Source organism: Chelon labrosus (assembly GCF_963514085.1).
Source record: "Chelon labrosus genome assembly, chromosome: 2".
In the NCBI taxonomy this organism is placed as follows: domain Eukaryota; kingdom Metazoa; phylum Chordata; class Actinopteri; order Mugiliformes; family Mugilidae; genus Chelon; species Chelon labrosus.
Genome location: NC_140338.1, coordinates 34409081 through 34425924, shown reverse-complemented (window position 1 = coordinate 34425924; position 16844 = coordinate 34409081). Strand labels below are relative to the sequence as shown.

General features: G+C 38.5%; 3 protein-coding genes across 6 annotated transcripts in view; 1 reads left to right on the top strand and 2 right to left on the bottom strand.

Annotated features, from left to right (window-relative positions):
- Positions 1–428: 428 nt before the first annotated feature.
- On the bottom strand, positions 429–1302 carry LOC311503468 (retinal cone rhodopsin-sensitive cGMP 3',5'-cyclic phosphodiesterase subunit gamma-like). The gene is made up of 2 exons (XM_084566197.1): positions 975–1302; positions 429–853 (listed from the first exon to the last, which is right to left on the bottom strand). The coding sequence occupies exons 1-2, from the start codon at positions 1082–1084 to the stop codon at positions 736–738; spliced, it is 228 nt and encodes a 75-aa protein (XP_084422323.1). The 5' UTR covers positions 1085–1302; the 3' UTR covers positions 429–735.
- A 2027-nt stretch (positions 1303–3329) lies between these two features.
- LOC311495608 (retinal cone rhodopsin-sensitive cGMP 3',5'-cyclic phosphodiesterase subunit gamma-like) lies at positions 3330–5965 on the top strand. Its single transcript, XM_084555126.1, has 2 exons — positions 3330–4187; positions 4704–5965. The coding sequence occupies exons 1-2, from the start codon at positions 4078–4080 to the stop codon at positions 4819–4821; spliced, it is 228 nt and encodes a 75-aa protein (XP_084411252.1). The 5' UTR covers positions 3330–4077; the 3' UTR covers positions 4822–5965.
- A 165-nt stretch (positions 5966–6130) lies between these two features.
- The window catches only part of LOC311504367 (RNA binding protein fox-1 homolog 2-like), a 44396-nt gene continuing 33682 nt past the window's right edge, over positions 6131–16844 (bottom strand). For 2 of the 4 annotated variants that reach the window (XM_084567399.1, XM_084567400.1), the window contains exons 9-13: positions 16674–16818; positions 16075–16120; positions 11329–11423; positions 10668–10740; positions 6131–9195 (exon numbers count right to left, since the gene is read on the bottom strand). In XM_084567399.1, coding sequence (XP_084423525.1) covers positions 9151–9195; positions 10668–10740; positions 11329–11423; positions 16075–16120; positions 16674–16818 — 404 coding nt within the window. In that variant the 3' untranslated portion in view covers positions 6131–9150. Of the gene's footprint in view, positions 9196–10667; positions 10741–11328; positions 11424–15646; positions 15684–16074; positions 16121–16673; positions 16819–16844 lie in introns of those variants that run through there. The other 2 variants (XR_014699623.1, XR_014699624.1) reach the window with 2 other exon arrangements.

Sequence of the window (16844 nt, the reverse complement as noted above, 5' to 3'; positions counted from 1 at the left end):
AACACCTTGTGCTGTTTTTCATGTTTTTGTTTTGTTGCTGGTCAGAAACAACTTTTAGGTGGATGGTACGTGACAAAGTACATCCACATGAATGCCAGTGCTGAAGATTTCCCATAAGAACATTGCAATGTGACATGGTATTCTCTTCACCTGTCAATGGTTTTACTGCTGTGGTTGATCAGTGTAGCTTTCTGAACAAATGACAAGAACACAAATACAGATGTCCTATGGAAAATATTCACATTTATTGCATTTATGCAATTCTTCCTCTCAAAATCAGAAAATATAATTGTTCTTATTCTCAGAAGACTCGTGTAAATGATAGACATTCACACAAAACCAAAATGTGATTTAGCAAATAGATTTCTGTGCACATTGAACCAGCAGACTGAGGGAAAAATTAAAGCCAGAACACTCGTGGTGTACCACAATAACAGATATCAAACAGTCTTTAATAATCACAAAATATATAATATATTCCAATAGTTTTTCCCCTCAGCACTGACACTGGTTACAAGAGGCAAATGAGAAGCTAAGTGAAAAAAAGACGGCACGGACGATGGAGGACTGGTGAAAATGAAGTGCTTTACATAAAAGAGAGAGTGGCATTTTTTTCCCTTGTCAATCCTCTAAATCATAAAAGGCTGTAGAGCATACAGGTAGTAGATTAGCAGCTACTTAATAAGTGGTAGAATCTCCTGATTAAAAATATGGACAAATATGAAGGAAAGAAGACTAAAGAATTCCATATTTTGCCAGGTCACTGAGCTCCATGTCCCCAAAGGCTTCCCATGGGCAAACCACTGTGATGTCAGTGCCAAGACCCTCCATGCCAGGGATGTCGTCTCCCATTCTGAATGAAAGAGACAAAAAGTTTTCATGAGTGCAAGACAGAATGGATTAATTTTTAACTGAGGGAGTAACTACAGGCCTAAAATAACCAAAATGTAGTTATCTTAAGAGAACTATCTCACCCCTTCTGGCCTGGTTTAGGGGCCTTGCTCTTGAAGGTACGAGCGGCCCTCTGCTTGAATTTTGGAGGTGCCTTCCTTTCGGCGGGAGCTGCAACGGCTACATCTGCCATTTTGATAAGCTACTGAAAGGGGAAAAACATATATAAACAAAATATATAGATAAACATTTTAAAAAACTTAATCTCTTTTAATGTCACATGTAAAACAGCTAAACTGCCTCCAAAGGTGTAGATTAAACTGAGATATAAACTTGCCTTACTTTTGTAGGTTCCTTTGCTTCGTCAACCAATTATACCCCATTTAATAGAAGCACCATTACTGTAAATTTAGTGGCCACTGTGAATAAATAACATCCTCACTTGTATTTCCAACTCCCTTCATCACATTCACAAATAACTAGTTGGCTAGTTAGAACTAGTAATTTAATTTAATTTAATTTAATTTAATTTAATTTAATTTAATGTAGCTCAGTCATAATACTCAAGAAAACTACAGAGCCATCACTCCTTTCGAAAATAGTTGCAGAAGCAGAAAGGAATCCGAGGCAAGACTTGTTATCAAAGTAGTAAAGAAGTAGATGGCAAAGTTGTATTCTCATCTTACCTGTTATTTTAAGTCCAAAAGTAGTTTTCTGATGCTGTCTGACGAGTCCGTCAACTTCTCACTTGTGGTGATGCTCTCTCAGTCCGATGGCCCCCTTTTTAAAGTCCTCCGAGCTGCTAATCCACTCAGATGTTCATTCTATCATTCTTTCATGTGCCAACACTGTTCTGTCCTATGGCCTGTGTGCCAGCTCAGACACAAATAGATGCGATAAAGGAGGCCAAGATTTAAGAACAACGTGCAGAGTTAGATAGGCCAGTCAACGTGCTAAGTGAAGTGAATTTTAGAGGTGTCACTTATCGGCAGTGGTGAGTGACAGTAATTGTAATGACTGTGGAACTGAGGCCTATGGAAATCTGCTGTAAACTATCATCGTCCACCATAGACAGTATCCAGTAGTACAAACAGTGTCATAATTAAAGGGATTACTTTTGTTTCCACCATGAATCTGAATTGTGCTCTTATTATTTCAATTTCACACATTAACCTTAAACCATTTTATGGCTCTTTAGTGATTGTGGTTTGAGTGTTAATAGAACAGTATTAACTTAAGATAAAAATCAGAAATGGAATTTACTTTCATGATATTTGTAAACAAGCATGTGCAATGAGCCAGCACGAGGACCTGGAGCATGTGATGTAAGAGCAAAGGAGGCCTGAACTCTTGTCAGGTGATCAGTCACATGTTGACAAGTAAAGAACACTTAACCCTATAGCTCTTAATCCCCCATTGCACAGACTGAGGTCAAAGAGCTAGAGAATACTGCAACGGTTAAATGCCATCTAAAATAAACATTTAAGATTTAAACTTAAAAGATTTGACTTAAAGAAAATAGCTTTTTCAGAACACCATCATTATTTGTTTAAGACTGACTTGTGGCAGAAAGCTATGAAAAAAAAAAATACTTTGTAGACCTTGAGTTCTTCTGGAGCATCTTTATATAAGGTGTTTAGGTCTTCACATGGCACAAGGTATTATGGCTGACTTCTGAGCCCCTGCTTAAAGCTAATACCTGAGAGGCAAAACAGAGGGTGTGGTGTAAAAATAATAAAGCTACAGGAGAACACGTCAGGGGGATTATAAGGCATATATAAGAAGACAGCCAGTCAAAGAGCAGAAGAACACAAACTGACCACAGAAGCATCAGAGGAGAGCCAACTGCGCTACTGCAAAAACAGGTAAGACATAATGCTGATGATCACTCAACTGCAAGCCTAACTTCCAATTCTGTAACAAGGATTAAGGTTAGAGGTTAAAGACAGAAAGCGTTGTGTAAGTATGATTTTCTCAGAAGCAATATTTGTGTTTGATTTTATTAACTTAAAATGATCTTTGCTTTACAACATATTTTATCTCCTATTTTGGTCCCTTTTACTTTTGTATATCCTTGTCTTAATCTGGGATTTGTAAATATGTTTTGAAAAGTGTTGGAAAAATAGTTGCTTTTTACCTTATGGAGACTTCTTGCAGTCACCTGTTTTAAGTGTTGAAGACACAACAGAGCGGTTTATTGGTGTTTCATTGGTACCTAAATTGACATAGAAAATGTAGAATTGTCCATGAAAACTCCTTGTTCCATTTATTTTAACTGAGTTTAACGATACTGCTCAGAATGTGCTTATTAACAAGAATAGACTTAGTAAACTACAGTAAAGGGTTTTTAAAATGTTTACTGGAAGAAGAGGTAATGTAGTGAGAACAACACCAAAAAATTATCAATATTGACAAAACTAATGTTAAAAAATGTTAAAACCTTGAAGAACATAAGGCAATACAATCCTTTTGTGCTGTCAATTAACACTTGGTCCACCTCTTATCTCTAATTAGTATAACGTAAATTCTACTGCTTTATAAAATCATAAAGTAAAAAAATATTTTTATTGCCTCCACATAAATATTTAGCTGTGGCATGGATTTTGATCACACGAGGCAATCAAGGTCAATCAAAAGTGTAAAAAGAATTTCATTTTTAAAATGAGGAAAAAAAGGAATCCTCAGAAACTTTCATCAGAAAAGAAGACATTAGCATGGGAAATGTAAGAATTAATTTATTTCATGTTCAAAGAATTAATCAGTCAGCTCGAACGAGATTTCTGGTCCAATCCACAGAGCTGTTTGCTGAGCTTTCGTTTAAGATAACATACAGTCCACAGAGGTCTTAAAAGTTCAGATTAAAGCAGACTGAAAACTAGTCAGGCTTATTATTTACACCACACAGTATGGGTGCTGACTTCAGTCCAACTGTGGAATTAGGTGATATCCTTGTCTCAAAACAAGCAGTCTGCCCCTTGGCCAAGAGTAATCTTAAAAGCCAGTGTCTAAAAATAGATAAAGCTGTTTGTGTAACAGGGTCTTAAGGAGCAATGGCAGTTTTGTAATTTAACCTAATCTAGGAAAGTTACATCACTGATGGAGCATGATGGAGGAAGAGGAGGAGGAAGGGTCTTAAAACATTGAGATTAACTAGTTGACTATTCTTATTCTTTCAGAGCATAAAAGATGGCAGATGCAGCTGTTGCAACACCCGCCGACAAGAAGGCACCTCCCAAATTCAAGCAGAGGGCCGCTCGTACCTTCAAGAGCAAGGCCCCTAAACCAGGCCAGAAGGGGTAAGAGCTTTAATGTCAGCCAATGCTGGAAACTAACTATGAACCATTATTCTTTCATTCTTCCCATTTCCTGTTACCTTACAATTTGACTCATCGTCGATTTCATTTAGAATCATTTTAATTTGCTGCTTTTGCCTGACAGTTGCAGTAGATTTTCAGATTAAACTTTTACATTTATTTTGGCCCTTGAACCCCAAAAATAAAGCTGTCCAGTTGAAGCATGTATCACATCCTGCAAAACTTCTTAGAAAAGAAGACTAGAAAAGTTGAAGAGATTTTCTCTCATTCTCACTTATTATTAACAGTTGAATACAACACAATAATAATACAATTACAAGGGAATTATTTTTACTTTTGAATGATTTTTTCCCCAGTAATACTCTTTTAATACTGATATTAATACTTTTGAATGCAAGGCTGTTATTTCTAATAGATTCTTCACATGAGTAAAAATACTCTCAATACACATGTAAAGAATCCTAAGAAATCATCACAATCCTTTGTTGTTTCATTTAGATTTGGAGACGACATCCCTGGCATGGAGGGTCTTGGCACAGACATCACAGTGGTTTGCCCATGGGAGGCCTTCGGGGACATGGAGCTCAGTGACTTGGCAAAATATGGAATCGTCTAGAAAACTCATGTCTTCACCACAATAATTTTTACCTTCCTGCACTTATTTTCCTGCTCCCAGTTCTCCCACCTCACCCTATTCTTCATCACCTCCCAAAATATCTGACCTGATGTGTGTTGTTGTATTAGACCCATGTCTGTTCTGTAAACACTTTGCACAAAAGTGTATCACTAAAGATGATCCAAGAATGGTAAATGAGATTTTGTAAAATTATTTATTTATATATGCTTCACTGGGGTGTCCATTGTTCAGACAATAACTTTTATCTTCCTTATGTATACTTTGAATTTGGCTTATGCATTTCTAAGTGATAGCTGAGACCTCATTTCTTCCACTTTTGCACACCATCATCTCCCTCAGTGGCTATTCCTTCTTAATGTACAGATCATTATGTAAGATATATATTTTTTTATAAGTTATAAATGTAAAATTGTGCACACTATCAACAAATTAGTGGACGTCACAGTTGAGCAGAACTGCTAATAAATATTTTCCCCAAGAAAATGCATCTTTTTGAGCAGACATAGCATAAAGTATCTTCTCTTGAGGTTGTCCAACTATGAATAACGTACACCTGTAGCCAATTCAGGCCCCTGTAATATATGTATAGTGTATAGTTAAAATTAAAATATTTATGGAAATCCTCTCTAAAGGAAGCATGATGAAGTCAATGGCCTGATGAGACCTTCTCTCGGACCTACACAGGATTTAAGTTTTCACTCATCCAGTATAACATCTCAGTGACTCGGTAGGACCTTCTCAATGATTCCTTAAGATTTCCTATAGTACAACAAGGCTTTCATTGAAAAACTTCCTAGCTATTGGGTGGACTGGCACGAATTTAGGTAAGGACGATCTCTGGTTTCCATTTTGTCATCCGAGCAGTGTTGACCAACAACATTTGTGCTTTGGTTGCATTTAGATAACCAATAAATGTGAGGAGTTGAAAAGGCCGAACGTTGTGACATGAGAACTTCATTCTCATGTCTCAAGCTGCTAGTCAGACTTTAAACAATGACCAGCATATAGAACATTCTTGGCCCAGATCTAATGGCCTTGTTTTTGTATAGCTCTTTCTACCTATTGGTACTCAAAGCGCTTTACAGTCACAGATGCATCTACCTTTTCGCTCACACAAGCACACAACCACTAACCCTCTGGTTTGTGGACAACCCGCTACAGTATATCTACTGAGCCACAGCTCAGTACTCTAAACTGCTTACTACACCCGAAGCCATGAAAGACTGTGTACTGTGTAGGGTTACATTTTACTAAATAAACACCAAAAGTAAAGAATATGATAGCTCGATCACAACAAAACATTTTATATAAAACATTTTATATGGACATTCAATAACAAAAAAACATAATGGCAGTCAAGGGGGACACAGACATGACAGAGGGAAAGAACGTTTCATTGAGAAACCATAGCAACTATGAAGAAGATGACCACATAGTTTACTATAATACAGTGTCAACAAAACCATGACAGGAAAACGAAGCTGCCACGTTATTTGTGCAGCAGCATTTTTTCTGTCAGCAGGCTTTTTTGCCAAACAGCACTGTGCTCTTTGTTATGATGACTAGGCTTCAATCTGCTAGCTGCCCGTCATGGAGTTTAGTGGTGAAGAAGAACGCAGCTAGACTCTGCTGCTCAGGAGTCAAATATGAAAAGACAGAAGATTCATGCAAAAGTTTTTTTTTAACTTGACAAATGTCACTCATGCTGGTTTGTCCATGCCTCCAAAAGTCCATCTTTGTGGTGTATTTTGGACTTCTCAAATTGGGAACCAGAACATGCTGGGGACTGTGCATCTTTGGCTAGTGCCTTTTTTTTTTTTTTTTCCTTTCTTTCCAGAGCACATTCTATATTAACATGGAGGTATTATAGAAGAAAAAAGAAATGTTGAATGCCATGAGAAAAACCAAAAGCAGCACATTAAATAGAAACAAACAAACAAACAAAAAAAAAAACAACAACATGTAATTGACCTGTGTGAGAAGTGAAAAAAAAAAAAGGTATCTTTGATTTTTTTTTTTTCTTTTTTAAACTGTCCCATTTTGCACACAACTTAGACTATATCCCACACTGACATTTTGTTTTTCACCATGTAGGAATATTAACTTGCGTACATTTGGGTGATAACACTTTCATACATTTTACTGGATACTTTCAAATAAACCGTGAGCAACCACACTGGCTAAGCTAAGGGACTGAATCACAGAAATGTATGGAATTTCCTTTCAAAACAAGAATATTATTAATATAAATGAAAGATTAAAAAAGAAAAAACACAGTTGGCTTTAACCAAAGTGCTAGAGGCTTATGGTCTTTCATTCCAAATGTCTCAGTCACCTGCAAAATATAGACATGAACAGAAAATAATTAAGCTGTTACCGTATAGCTTGAAATGTAATTAAGTGTCATGCAAGCATATTAATCAAAAAACAAATAATAATACCAGTCTTGATTGACTGGAGATTTAACTAAAGGGCAAGAGTTTGGTTATGTTTTGTGCTTACATTTCACACTGGGTTTGCTCTGAGAACGTAAATGCAAAGCAAACATCCAAACTTTATCTTGCACCTTACTGGAAAAAGGAACAACACTTACAAAACAGTGGATGGAATGAAGCAAATAATGACAGCAATTTGATTATGATAATAGCAATAACAAACATCTATACATACGGCAGAGTAATGTGCTTTCTAAAAATCTTTGGAACAAAAACAAAAGCCAAAAAAGCCACATTTCTGCACAATAGTGAGGTGTTTTTGCATTTAAATATTTACTATTACCTCACCAACTGAATCTCTCTCTTGCTCAGTAATCTTGAACACAATTATCAACTAAAGTGTGTTTCAGGAAGACTCATCCAATGTTGGACTCTATATAAGATGAAGTATGAGGGGAAAAAACAAATAATAAACCTCTACATTAAAGGGCCAGGTGTGTAGGATTTAAATCAAAATGAGCAGATATGAAATACAGTATTCCTAAGTATGATTTTACTAGTTTAGAATCACCTGTAACAATGAATCGCTGCATTAGCTTAAAGTGAGCCCTTCACATCTACAAAGGAAGTGAGTCCAACATGTCAATAGTAGGTTGTTCAACATGCTTGGAAAATTATGGTTATTCAGTGGGTTGCAGTCTGCAATCCTACACACTGTTCCTTTAAAGGATCAACAAATACTTGAACCCCAGGGATGTGGGTGATTTAGTCTTGGTGTAAACTTGACTAAACAAAATGTTTTAATGTAGTGTTCAACTTTTTGAAGTGTTGAGTGATGATTGCACACAGAGTGTAGTGAAATCCTGTGAAGCTATAACTGTGTCACAAAACTGAAATATCATGCAAAATAAACCCTAATTGTCTGATTTCTTTAACCCCAAGGTTCATTGTTGAATCTACATGTTCCAGTCAAACAAAATAATGGTTTGATAATAATAATAATAATAATAATAATAATTTGGTATCTTTTTTCTCTAAACTAATTTCTTTGCATATCATAACAATTTTAAATTTAAAGGTTTACCATTTCCACATACTAAGAAAACTTGAGGTAAGGAACAGCTTTAATAACCCTCCCTCCTTCAGCTTTCGGACGTGATTTCTGTAGCATTATAAACTGTCACATCATCTCTCCATGCTGCCATGTTCAGTCTCCTTCTGCCAGCACAAAGCAGACATGGAAATCCTCTCATTACTATTTGCCCACATTGGGGAGGAACTATAAAATCCGTCAGTGAGTGTTTTATCATTTTAGTGACTTGTCATTTTGGTTAAAAATGTTTTCAGGTGCTCTTTTGCTGCACCTTCTTTCTTCCTACTGCCCTGTTGTTTTGTGGACACTTAGATAGCTTGTCTCTTTTTCCTTAAATGCAGAGTGTGAGCAGGCCACTCCGCACTCAGCTATTTCTCAATTATACCAGCCTGCTGTTCAAATGTCAGTTATCCATATACAGCCTTTGGAAGAACATCTGGGCTCCGTCCCAAATCTGCTGTGCTGCTGAGTGGTGAGGAAGTAGAAAGTAGGAAGTAGGGACTACAATACGGCCGTGCAATAGGGAAGGTGGCAATTTTAAGTCTCTTTTTTTTTTTCTCACTTTAAATGTAAGGCCATCCTTCAGTCTTTAATACAGCATTCCTCTATTTCTGTAGTAGCGTATATAAGAAAACGTGGGGCTGCTCTGGGGTGGGGTCTGAAATATCTTTGTTGTGGTCAACTCCACACTTTAAAACTGGATGCAGTCCACCTCCACGACAACAGAGGGAGATCTTTCAGAGTATTTCAATGGAGGAGCTCCTGGGAAATGTAGTGTCTTTAATAAGGAGCGAATCTACTGTAGCCTCCCCTGTACAGCGTTGCCTGGAAAACAACAACAAAACAAACATTTAGCACATACACGATCAGGCATAACATTATGATCCACTGCCTAAAACTGTGTAGGTCTCCTTTTTGCCTCCTAAACAGTTCTCATCAGACTCATCAGTGAATGTAGATGGTCCTTCTGAGGGTGTCTGGCAACAGAATGTTGTTAGTGGGGGGCCTTTGGGTTCCAGGGGTTGAAGGGAGGGGCCTCTGGGGATCAGGCTAGTTCCCGTGCATCCCACAGATACTTGATCAGTTTGGGATCTAAGGAATTTGGAGGCCAGGTCAACACCATTGTGCTGTTTTTCATGTTTTTTTTTAGTTATTCCTAAACCGTTTTTGTGTGTGTGCCTGGGTCAGGCTGTATCCTGCTAGGGATGGCTGCAGCCATCAAGGAGTGTTAGGGCGTGAGAGGCAAGGGGGACTTTCGGTATTAGTAACTTTATTCATGCTTGGACAATAAACAAGCCTCCAGTCACTAGGTGGCAGCAGTGCTCACACTAATCAACAGGCTGCCTGTTCAACCCAGTAGAAGAAATACACAGGCACACCGTGTACAGCATAGACATATATAGATAGACGCGACATTGAGCGCTGCCGTCTACTAGAGCGGCGTGCCTACAGGGCGGCCATCTTGGAACAGGGCCACTCGCTCCTACAGTGCATTACATCTATGGAGGAATGGGGTTTCTACACAATAAAAGTGATCATAAATCGCTCAGTTGAAGTCCGGCATCTTTTCTTTACAATCCTCTGTCAGAAGCTAGTCTGCTGATAACATTAAGTAAAAATTGTATTTGGGTAGTAAAACCATATTTTTATCATAGCTACATGTGTGACGTTTTTAACAGTTCAATACGTTTTGAAATCGGTCCAAAATTCAGCGAATAATTCTACTTTGAGATTGAGGAGTACCGCTTTCCTTCGTATGTTCATGCACCACTGCCTCTGCGAGCCCTGTACCAAGATGGCGGCGCTTTAGGCACGTCCCTCCACAGTCAATGTCGCGTCTATCTATGTGTCTATGGTGTACAGAGCTGACGGAGGGTATCGCCAACAGGCCGATCATTTTGTGAGTGCGGCATCAGTTAATAAAAAAAGCCTCGTACAAAGTTGCCCACCTCATCGCAAGGTGAAAAAACACAAAAATGATTTGCACTTTTTTCTCTGTTCTGAGAATCACACAGACTGAGCAGTCTTGTTTAAATGTTACAAATTGAGTTAATAAACCTGGAAATCGTTTTAAGTTGTTGCAGATGTTATCTCAGTTCGTTTTGATAATTAGGTGTATGCAGAATGCTGGTGCCAGCAACTCATTCAACTCATGCAGTGGATAAATAAATAAATCAGTTTCTCAACAGTATTTAAATTGTCGTGTCTGGGATATGACAGAAAATCCAGTTGATCTAAGAGGCATTTAATATGTGTTAAAACAATAAAAATAAAAAAGATAAATTTATTGAACTTACCATGGCTCCAACACCGTATGCAGCTGGGGCGAGTGCAGCATGGTAGGGATCTGCCGTATAAACTCGTCCATAGCTATGAGAAATATCACGTATTAGAAAGGGGAGAAAAATAAAACTCAAATTACTGTCTGTCTTTTTATCCACTCAATGTAATTCACCCTATGTTGTTACTAGCCATTTTCCCTCTAACTGCAGCTTGTTCAAAATGTCAAAAGAGGCTCTTAAAGCATGATCATGATGCTCCATTGGTGCTGTGCATAACTTTGCAGATGCACACACTATCAAAAATATGTAGACCAACTAGCAATGTAGGCTACTTTTGTATGTGTTTATGCTGTTGTTCTTGTTGCATCTCTGTTCTTTCATCCAACACACACATTTTGTATATCCTTCACATTGATTGGATTACCATAACCCTTCACTCTACATAGATGAAGAGATATGGGGCAGCTGTGGCTCCACAGTTAGTTGTCCACCAACCTGGAAGCTTCGATCCCCAGAACATGCCACATTGGGCAAGACACTGTACCCCCAGAATGTGTGTGTGCTTGTGTGTGTGTAGATGTGCCACTAAGACTGTAACGCATTTTGAGTAATAGGTAGAAAGGTGCTATATAAAACAAGACCATTTACCATACACAAACACCATCATGTGACTCACCTGTCACTGTAAGCTGCTGCTGCTGCAGCTGCTGCTGCTGCTGCAGGAGTTGCTACTGCAGCCGGCTGGGCATAACGATATGCTGCATATCCACCCTGTGAGGAGGCGATGAAAAGGAGAGAAACCAGGAAGAGTGTAGAGATACAATGAAGGTATGGTTTGGAAGGGACAGAAAGAAAGAAGAATAACATCTGGTTAAAGGTGTGCCACATTTTTTCTGCAGACTAGAGGACTATCAGTAAATCTAAAGGGTTACACTGTGAGAAAAACTGCTGAGAAAAGAGCGAAAGATTAACAAGCAGACAGTCAGCAAAAACTGGTGCAGTATAGCATTCACAAGGATGTAGCTCAGGCTCTGTGTGGCTCTCTCACTCACGACTAACCCGGAAAAAAACATGCTTAATTGCACATAATACTTTTTGCCATTTGTAGCACTTGAGTGCATTATCTTTCCCAGTTTGAGTTAGACATGGAGGAAGAGAGCATTCATAGCCATAACTGTGCCCCACCACAGTTCCCCTACCAAAAACACACAGTTAAAGAAAGGGGAAGAGGTGGAAAGGTGATTGTGTCATTATTTCTGTGTTGATGAACAGCTGATGAACAGACACAAAAAAACTACAAGTGTAAGAATTCAGTCAGCCAGTCGGATTAAAAAAAAAGGGCACACACATATACACACACACACACACACACACTCATGTGGCCAGCAACCAGTCACTGACAGACACAGCATGCTTTCCCAAACTGAGAACATACAATGTATTAGGCCAAACATTCCTATGAAAACAAAACAAACACACACCACTGCATTCTATCCAAAAGAATCCATCACAACCAAGTCCCTGCATTCAGGACCACACAATTGCTGCTATGGGAGGAAGGCTGGACTGGGAAGGTAAGAAGAGGAGGGCACAGAGGAAGAGAGGGCTGGCTGGGAGAGAAGATGTAAAGAGAGATAAAGGGCCTGTTCAGATACTGCATTAAGATCCGACCTGGGCTATCCGATCATAAGTGACTGGCTTTCGGTACGTGTGTTCAGACCTGGCATTAAAGGGGAATTACCGTTTTTTACAACCTGGACCTTATTTCTGGCATAAAATACAATCGAGTGCTACAATACAATTGCACCCATATAACTTTGGTGTCATTTGGAGTTGTTCGGACCATATTTAGATCTGCGTATATCCATATAGGGGGATCACCACTATTTTGTTATGATACGCTAGTACTATTCCACAATGAGTCTGGAGTTACCCGTTATCTATTCGCGGACGTGCAACGGTTTGTTGTTTTTTGGCCAGCTGTCCCTCTCTCTGCCTCCACATCCCCCTTTCAACGAGCTTCTCATATGGTAAGGACGTCCATCATAAACAAAGTCGTCGTCCACAACCTCAGAATCAGAAAAATATTCAGCCATGTTGCAAAAAACTAGCAGTAGCAAATTACAGGTAAACAGGCCGTGCGGGGCGCAGAGATGACATCATCCAGGTCAGAGGTCAGTAGGTCAATCTACAGACCCCGGATGATGATAACAGCTAACTCCGGACTCAACTGGGAATAGCACAAGTGCATCATAACAAAATATTGGTGAAATGAACAAGTTTTGCGGCAGATAATGTGTTATTTAGAGGCAGCATTTCGGTGCCCCAGTCACTCCCACTATATGTATACGTGGATCTAAATATCTTCCAAACGATTCCAAATGACACCAAAGTTATATGGATCAGCAAAAATTTGTATTTTATGCCAGAAAATAGCATCTCCAAATGCATCTCCAGTCAGCTCTCCAAATCTCATCTGAGTTTTAAGCTTTGTATGAAAATAAACCCCTTAGTCATGTGGGGCCAAGCAGAATATTGTAAACGCTTCTGAGAACAGCGCTGTTTTATTTGTGTGTCATGACTTTCGCATACATGTTATTATTTATTGATCTCCATTCTGATGTTAGTTAGACCTGCACTAAACTCACTTTTTAAAAAAATTTATTTGACATACACCCATAAACACAAACTCAACAAACACAGAGGAGATGTATAATATATACAGTTACACTTTCTTCATGTTATTTTCAAGTCTTTTCTGATTTTGTTATGGACTAGATCATTTTACCCCATCTCTCCATTGTGTTATGCTGGGTGGTTGTGGCTTTAACCAGGAAGTTCTTTTTTTGCTCTTAGAAGCAGGATTCTCAGTAAAGATTTAGAATTTTTATCTGTTATACTGTCAGGGACTATACCCATAATCTGTTTAATCTCCTTTTGAACATTCTTCCAAAAATCCTGCATTTTTGGGCAGTCCCAGAATATATGAATGAAGTCACCCACCGCCCACACTCCCTCCAACATAGTTCAGATGTATTACTGTATTTTGACATAATAACTGTGTTAAAACAACGCATTTTCACCTTCCAATCGAATTCCCTCCATGTTGGGCAGTTAGTTAGTTTATGTCCCTCTTTGATTGTTTCCTCCCATTCTCCCTCTGATATTATGATATTATTCACTTCCCATGTTTCTTTGATATCCATGTTGTTATCATTGGATTCGTGTTGTAGTGCTTTATATATCTGGGTTCTTTCTGAAGTCATATTATAATTCCAGTCCAGAAGTTTCCATATGCACCGTAATCTCCAGTAATAAAGTTAAATAAAGACACTAGTGATTGAGAAAATACGTAACTTGTGTAAATGGCAGCAAATTTGTTCGGCCACTTTATTATTTATGGTTATTTATGGTGGTTTGTTTCGTTTCATTTACATGTCATGTGTAAGGACTGTCACTGCGAGGTGCGTGGAAGATAGGCTGCTAGCAGGCTGAACTCAAACATAGCGCCCTTGAAAGCAGAAGGAGGTAGGAGGGGAGTATTCATTGGAAATGAATGGTTAATTTTATTTAAAACAGACGGAAACTGTCATTGTACTTGTTCACATAGGAGTTGCAGTTTACAGTGATTTAAAAAGCTAATTTCATGTAAATTTCATTGGGTTTTAAAAATGTGGATTTCTATGTATTGTTTGTGAAATAAGATAGGCTACTATGACATTTGTATTTTTGTTCGTTTTGTAGTTTTCACGGTGTCAGTGCCAGTGGTAAAGGAGAGAATAAAATTGCACCAGTCAAAGCTCTCTGCATCCTGCGTGGTTATTCCAAGAGGCCGCAACAACTTGTATGATGTATGAAGAGCCACACACTGCATTTGTAAATTCTTGCTTAGATTTATTTATTTTTTTTTTTAAATTAACAGCTACAAGGACAGAATAGGCTCTCATTACTAATGTACAGACCTCACTTCCGGTGCCATTTCCGTTTTAGGCGATCCAGGTCTGAACAGGCCCAAAGAGAGAGACGAGGTGATTTAGAATGTAGGAAGAGGAGGTGTCACAGAGAAATAAAAGAGAAGAAAAAAAATAAATAAGAAAAAAAAATTGATGAAAAAAAACAAAAAAATGACTTTAACAAAAGAGGGCGTAAAAGAAAACGAAGAGTGACACCAAAATGGTGGAAAGAAAGAGGAGGGACTGTTGGGGTAGTCCTTGTAAGTTTGTCTGCTCATGCTTACACTGATTCAGTTAGCATGCCACATTTAAAACAGATAGGGAGATTCCTGGAAGGGGTCTGAATTAACTGCTGATTGCATGAATATACCCACCCCATGTACCTTTCACTGCAGGTACTCGGTGCCTCAATTATTCTCTTTTTTCCCTTCATACTGAAAATGTGCCATCTTACTGAACCATCTTGCTGGCTGCAGCAAATTAGTGCATTTTTATTTTTTTTTTTTATTAAAGCATCTTTATTAAAATGACCAATTTTATTGCACTGTTCTTTCTGATATTACTTTTTAAAATAAAAATATCGAAAGGTTTTATGTCTCAGCAACTTCAAACAGAATAGAATAGATTTTGCAAAAATGTCATGCTTTTGCAAACTCAACATGACTGAATGTATTTGCCTGCATGTATAAACATGAATTCCATTGGATAGATTTTATCTAAATGTAATTATCCTTTTTGCATCTCTTTTCCATGTCCTTACTCTTCTAAAAAAATATGTGTCTCCGTGTCTCTACTATCTCTCTCTCTCTATATATACATATGTGTGTGTGTGTGTGTGTGTGTGTGTGTGTTTAATCAGACTTAAACTTAATTCTTTTTTCCCCCCTTCCGCAACTCCACCCATGTCAGAATCCAGTGAGTTAGTAGAAGAAGACAGAGAAGGCATTTCAATCTCAGATGGTCAATAATGTCTAGCAGCACGCAGTCATTGGAAACGAGGAGGATGCACACTGGCTCTCACACAGAGTGTGTAAACCCTACCTGGGGCAATCTGCCACTAATGTCCTGAAACACTAGTCTACAGAGAGAACAGAAACAGCTATTGTCAACCTGGTCACACACACACCATAACACACATTCACACACACATAATCACATTGGTACAAACTAACTATGCACAGGAACAAACCCTAGAGGAGTCTACTCATGAATGAGCACATGATTAAAATGTATACTGAGTGATCATATATCTGTAACAGCACATTGTAGTATTGGACACGTTTCACATGAGACTGTATGCATATTTGAATAAAAGGAATGGAAATGTCTAGCAGTGATCAATCCAAACACTCAAAAGTACACAACTCTGTGGGTTTGATCTGTGCCGTTTCACACTCGAAAACACACAGGCAAGAGGGGGAAAATATAGGTGACGAGTGAGGCAGTGGAGGAGAGACACGCATACTTACATAGAGATCAGCTGCACCGTAAAAACCATCCTGATAGGCCATCACGCTGAGAGAGACAGACAAGAAAGGAAAGGAAACAGAGAGTACACAGGAGCGGTGGTGGAAAGTCAAAACAAACAAGAAAAATGGTGTAATGCGCCACCATGTGGGCATTACAGAAAACAACAAAGAGTGACAATTGAGGGGAAGAGAGGTGAGAAAATGGTGTCAAACAGATTGTGAGAGAGAGAACAGAGAAAGATGGGTGAGGGTTATTACACGCCGTGCAACATGCAACACAAAATACCACCTCATTGTATACACGTGTACCACCTTTGCACTGATTCTACTGTATCACTTCAGTATACAACCTAATTTGATTGTGATGCACTAAAGCCACGTATCATTACCATTTCTGAGGTACAAGGAAATGGTATTTCAGCTCAACAAACTATTATGTCAAAATCTCAATTAAAATATTCAAACACACAACATGCACAATTATGAAGTACTATTCTCACAATAACAATTGCTTTTAAGACAGTCTTAAACATAAAATCATGTTTACTTCTTATTATTAATAGCAAATTACCAGTATAGTATTTTTTAAGTGTGTTTACCCTGGGTAGGTAGGGATGGCAGGTTGTGGGACAGCTGCTCTAACTGCACTGTAGACGGGCCGAGCTCGACCCCGGAGGTGAGCGCCTCGAAAAGTCGCAGCGGTGGAGGCAGCTGCTGCTGCTGCTGGGTACGGAAACCCAGGTACTGAAAGAAAGACAGAGAAATAGTTA

Excerpts from the sequence above, each read along its gene's own strand:
- LOC311503468 (XM_084566197.1), bottom strand. The coding sequence starts at position 1,084 with ATGGCAGATGTAGCCGTTGCAGCTCCCGCCGAAAGGAAGGCACCTCCA. Across the intron at positions 854-974 it reads CCTAAACCAGGCCAGAAGGG|AATGGGAGACGACATCCCTG; the intron begins GTGAGATAGTTC and ends TCTTTCATTCAG.
- LOC311495608 (XM_084555126.1), top strand. The coding sequence starts at position 4,078 with ATGGCAGATGCAGCTGTTGCAACACCCGCCGACAAGAAGGCACCTCCC. Across the intron at positions 4,188-4,703 it reads CCTAAACCAGGCCAGAAGGG|ATTTGGAGACGACATCCCTG; the intron begins GTAAGAGCTTTA and ends TGTTTCATTTAG.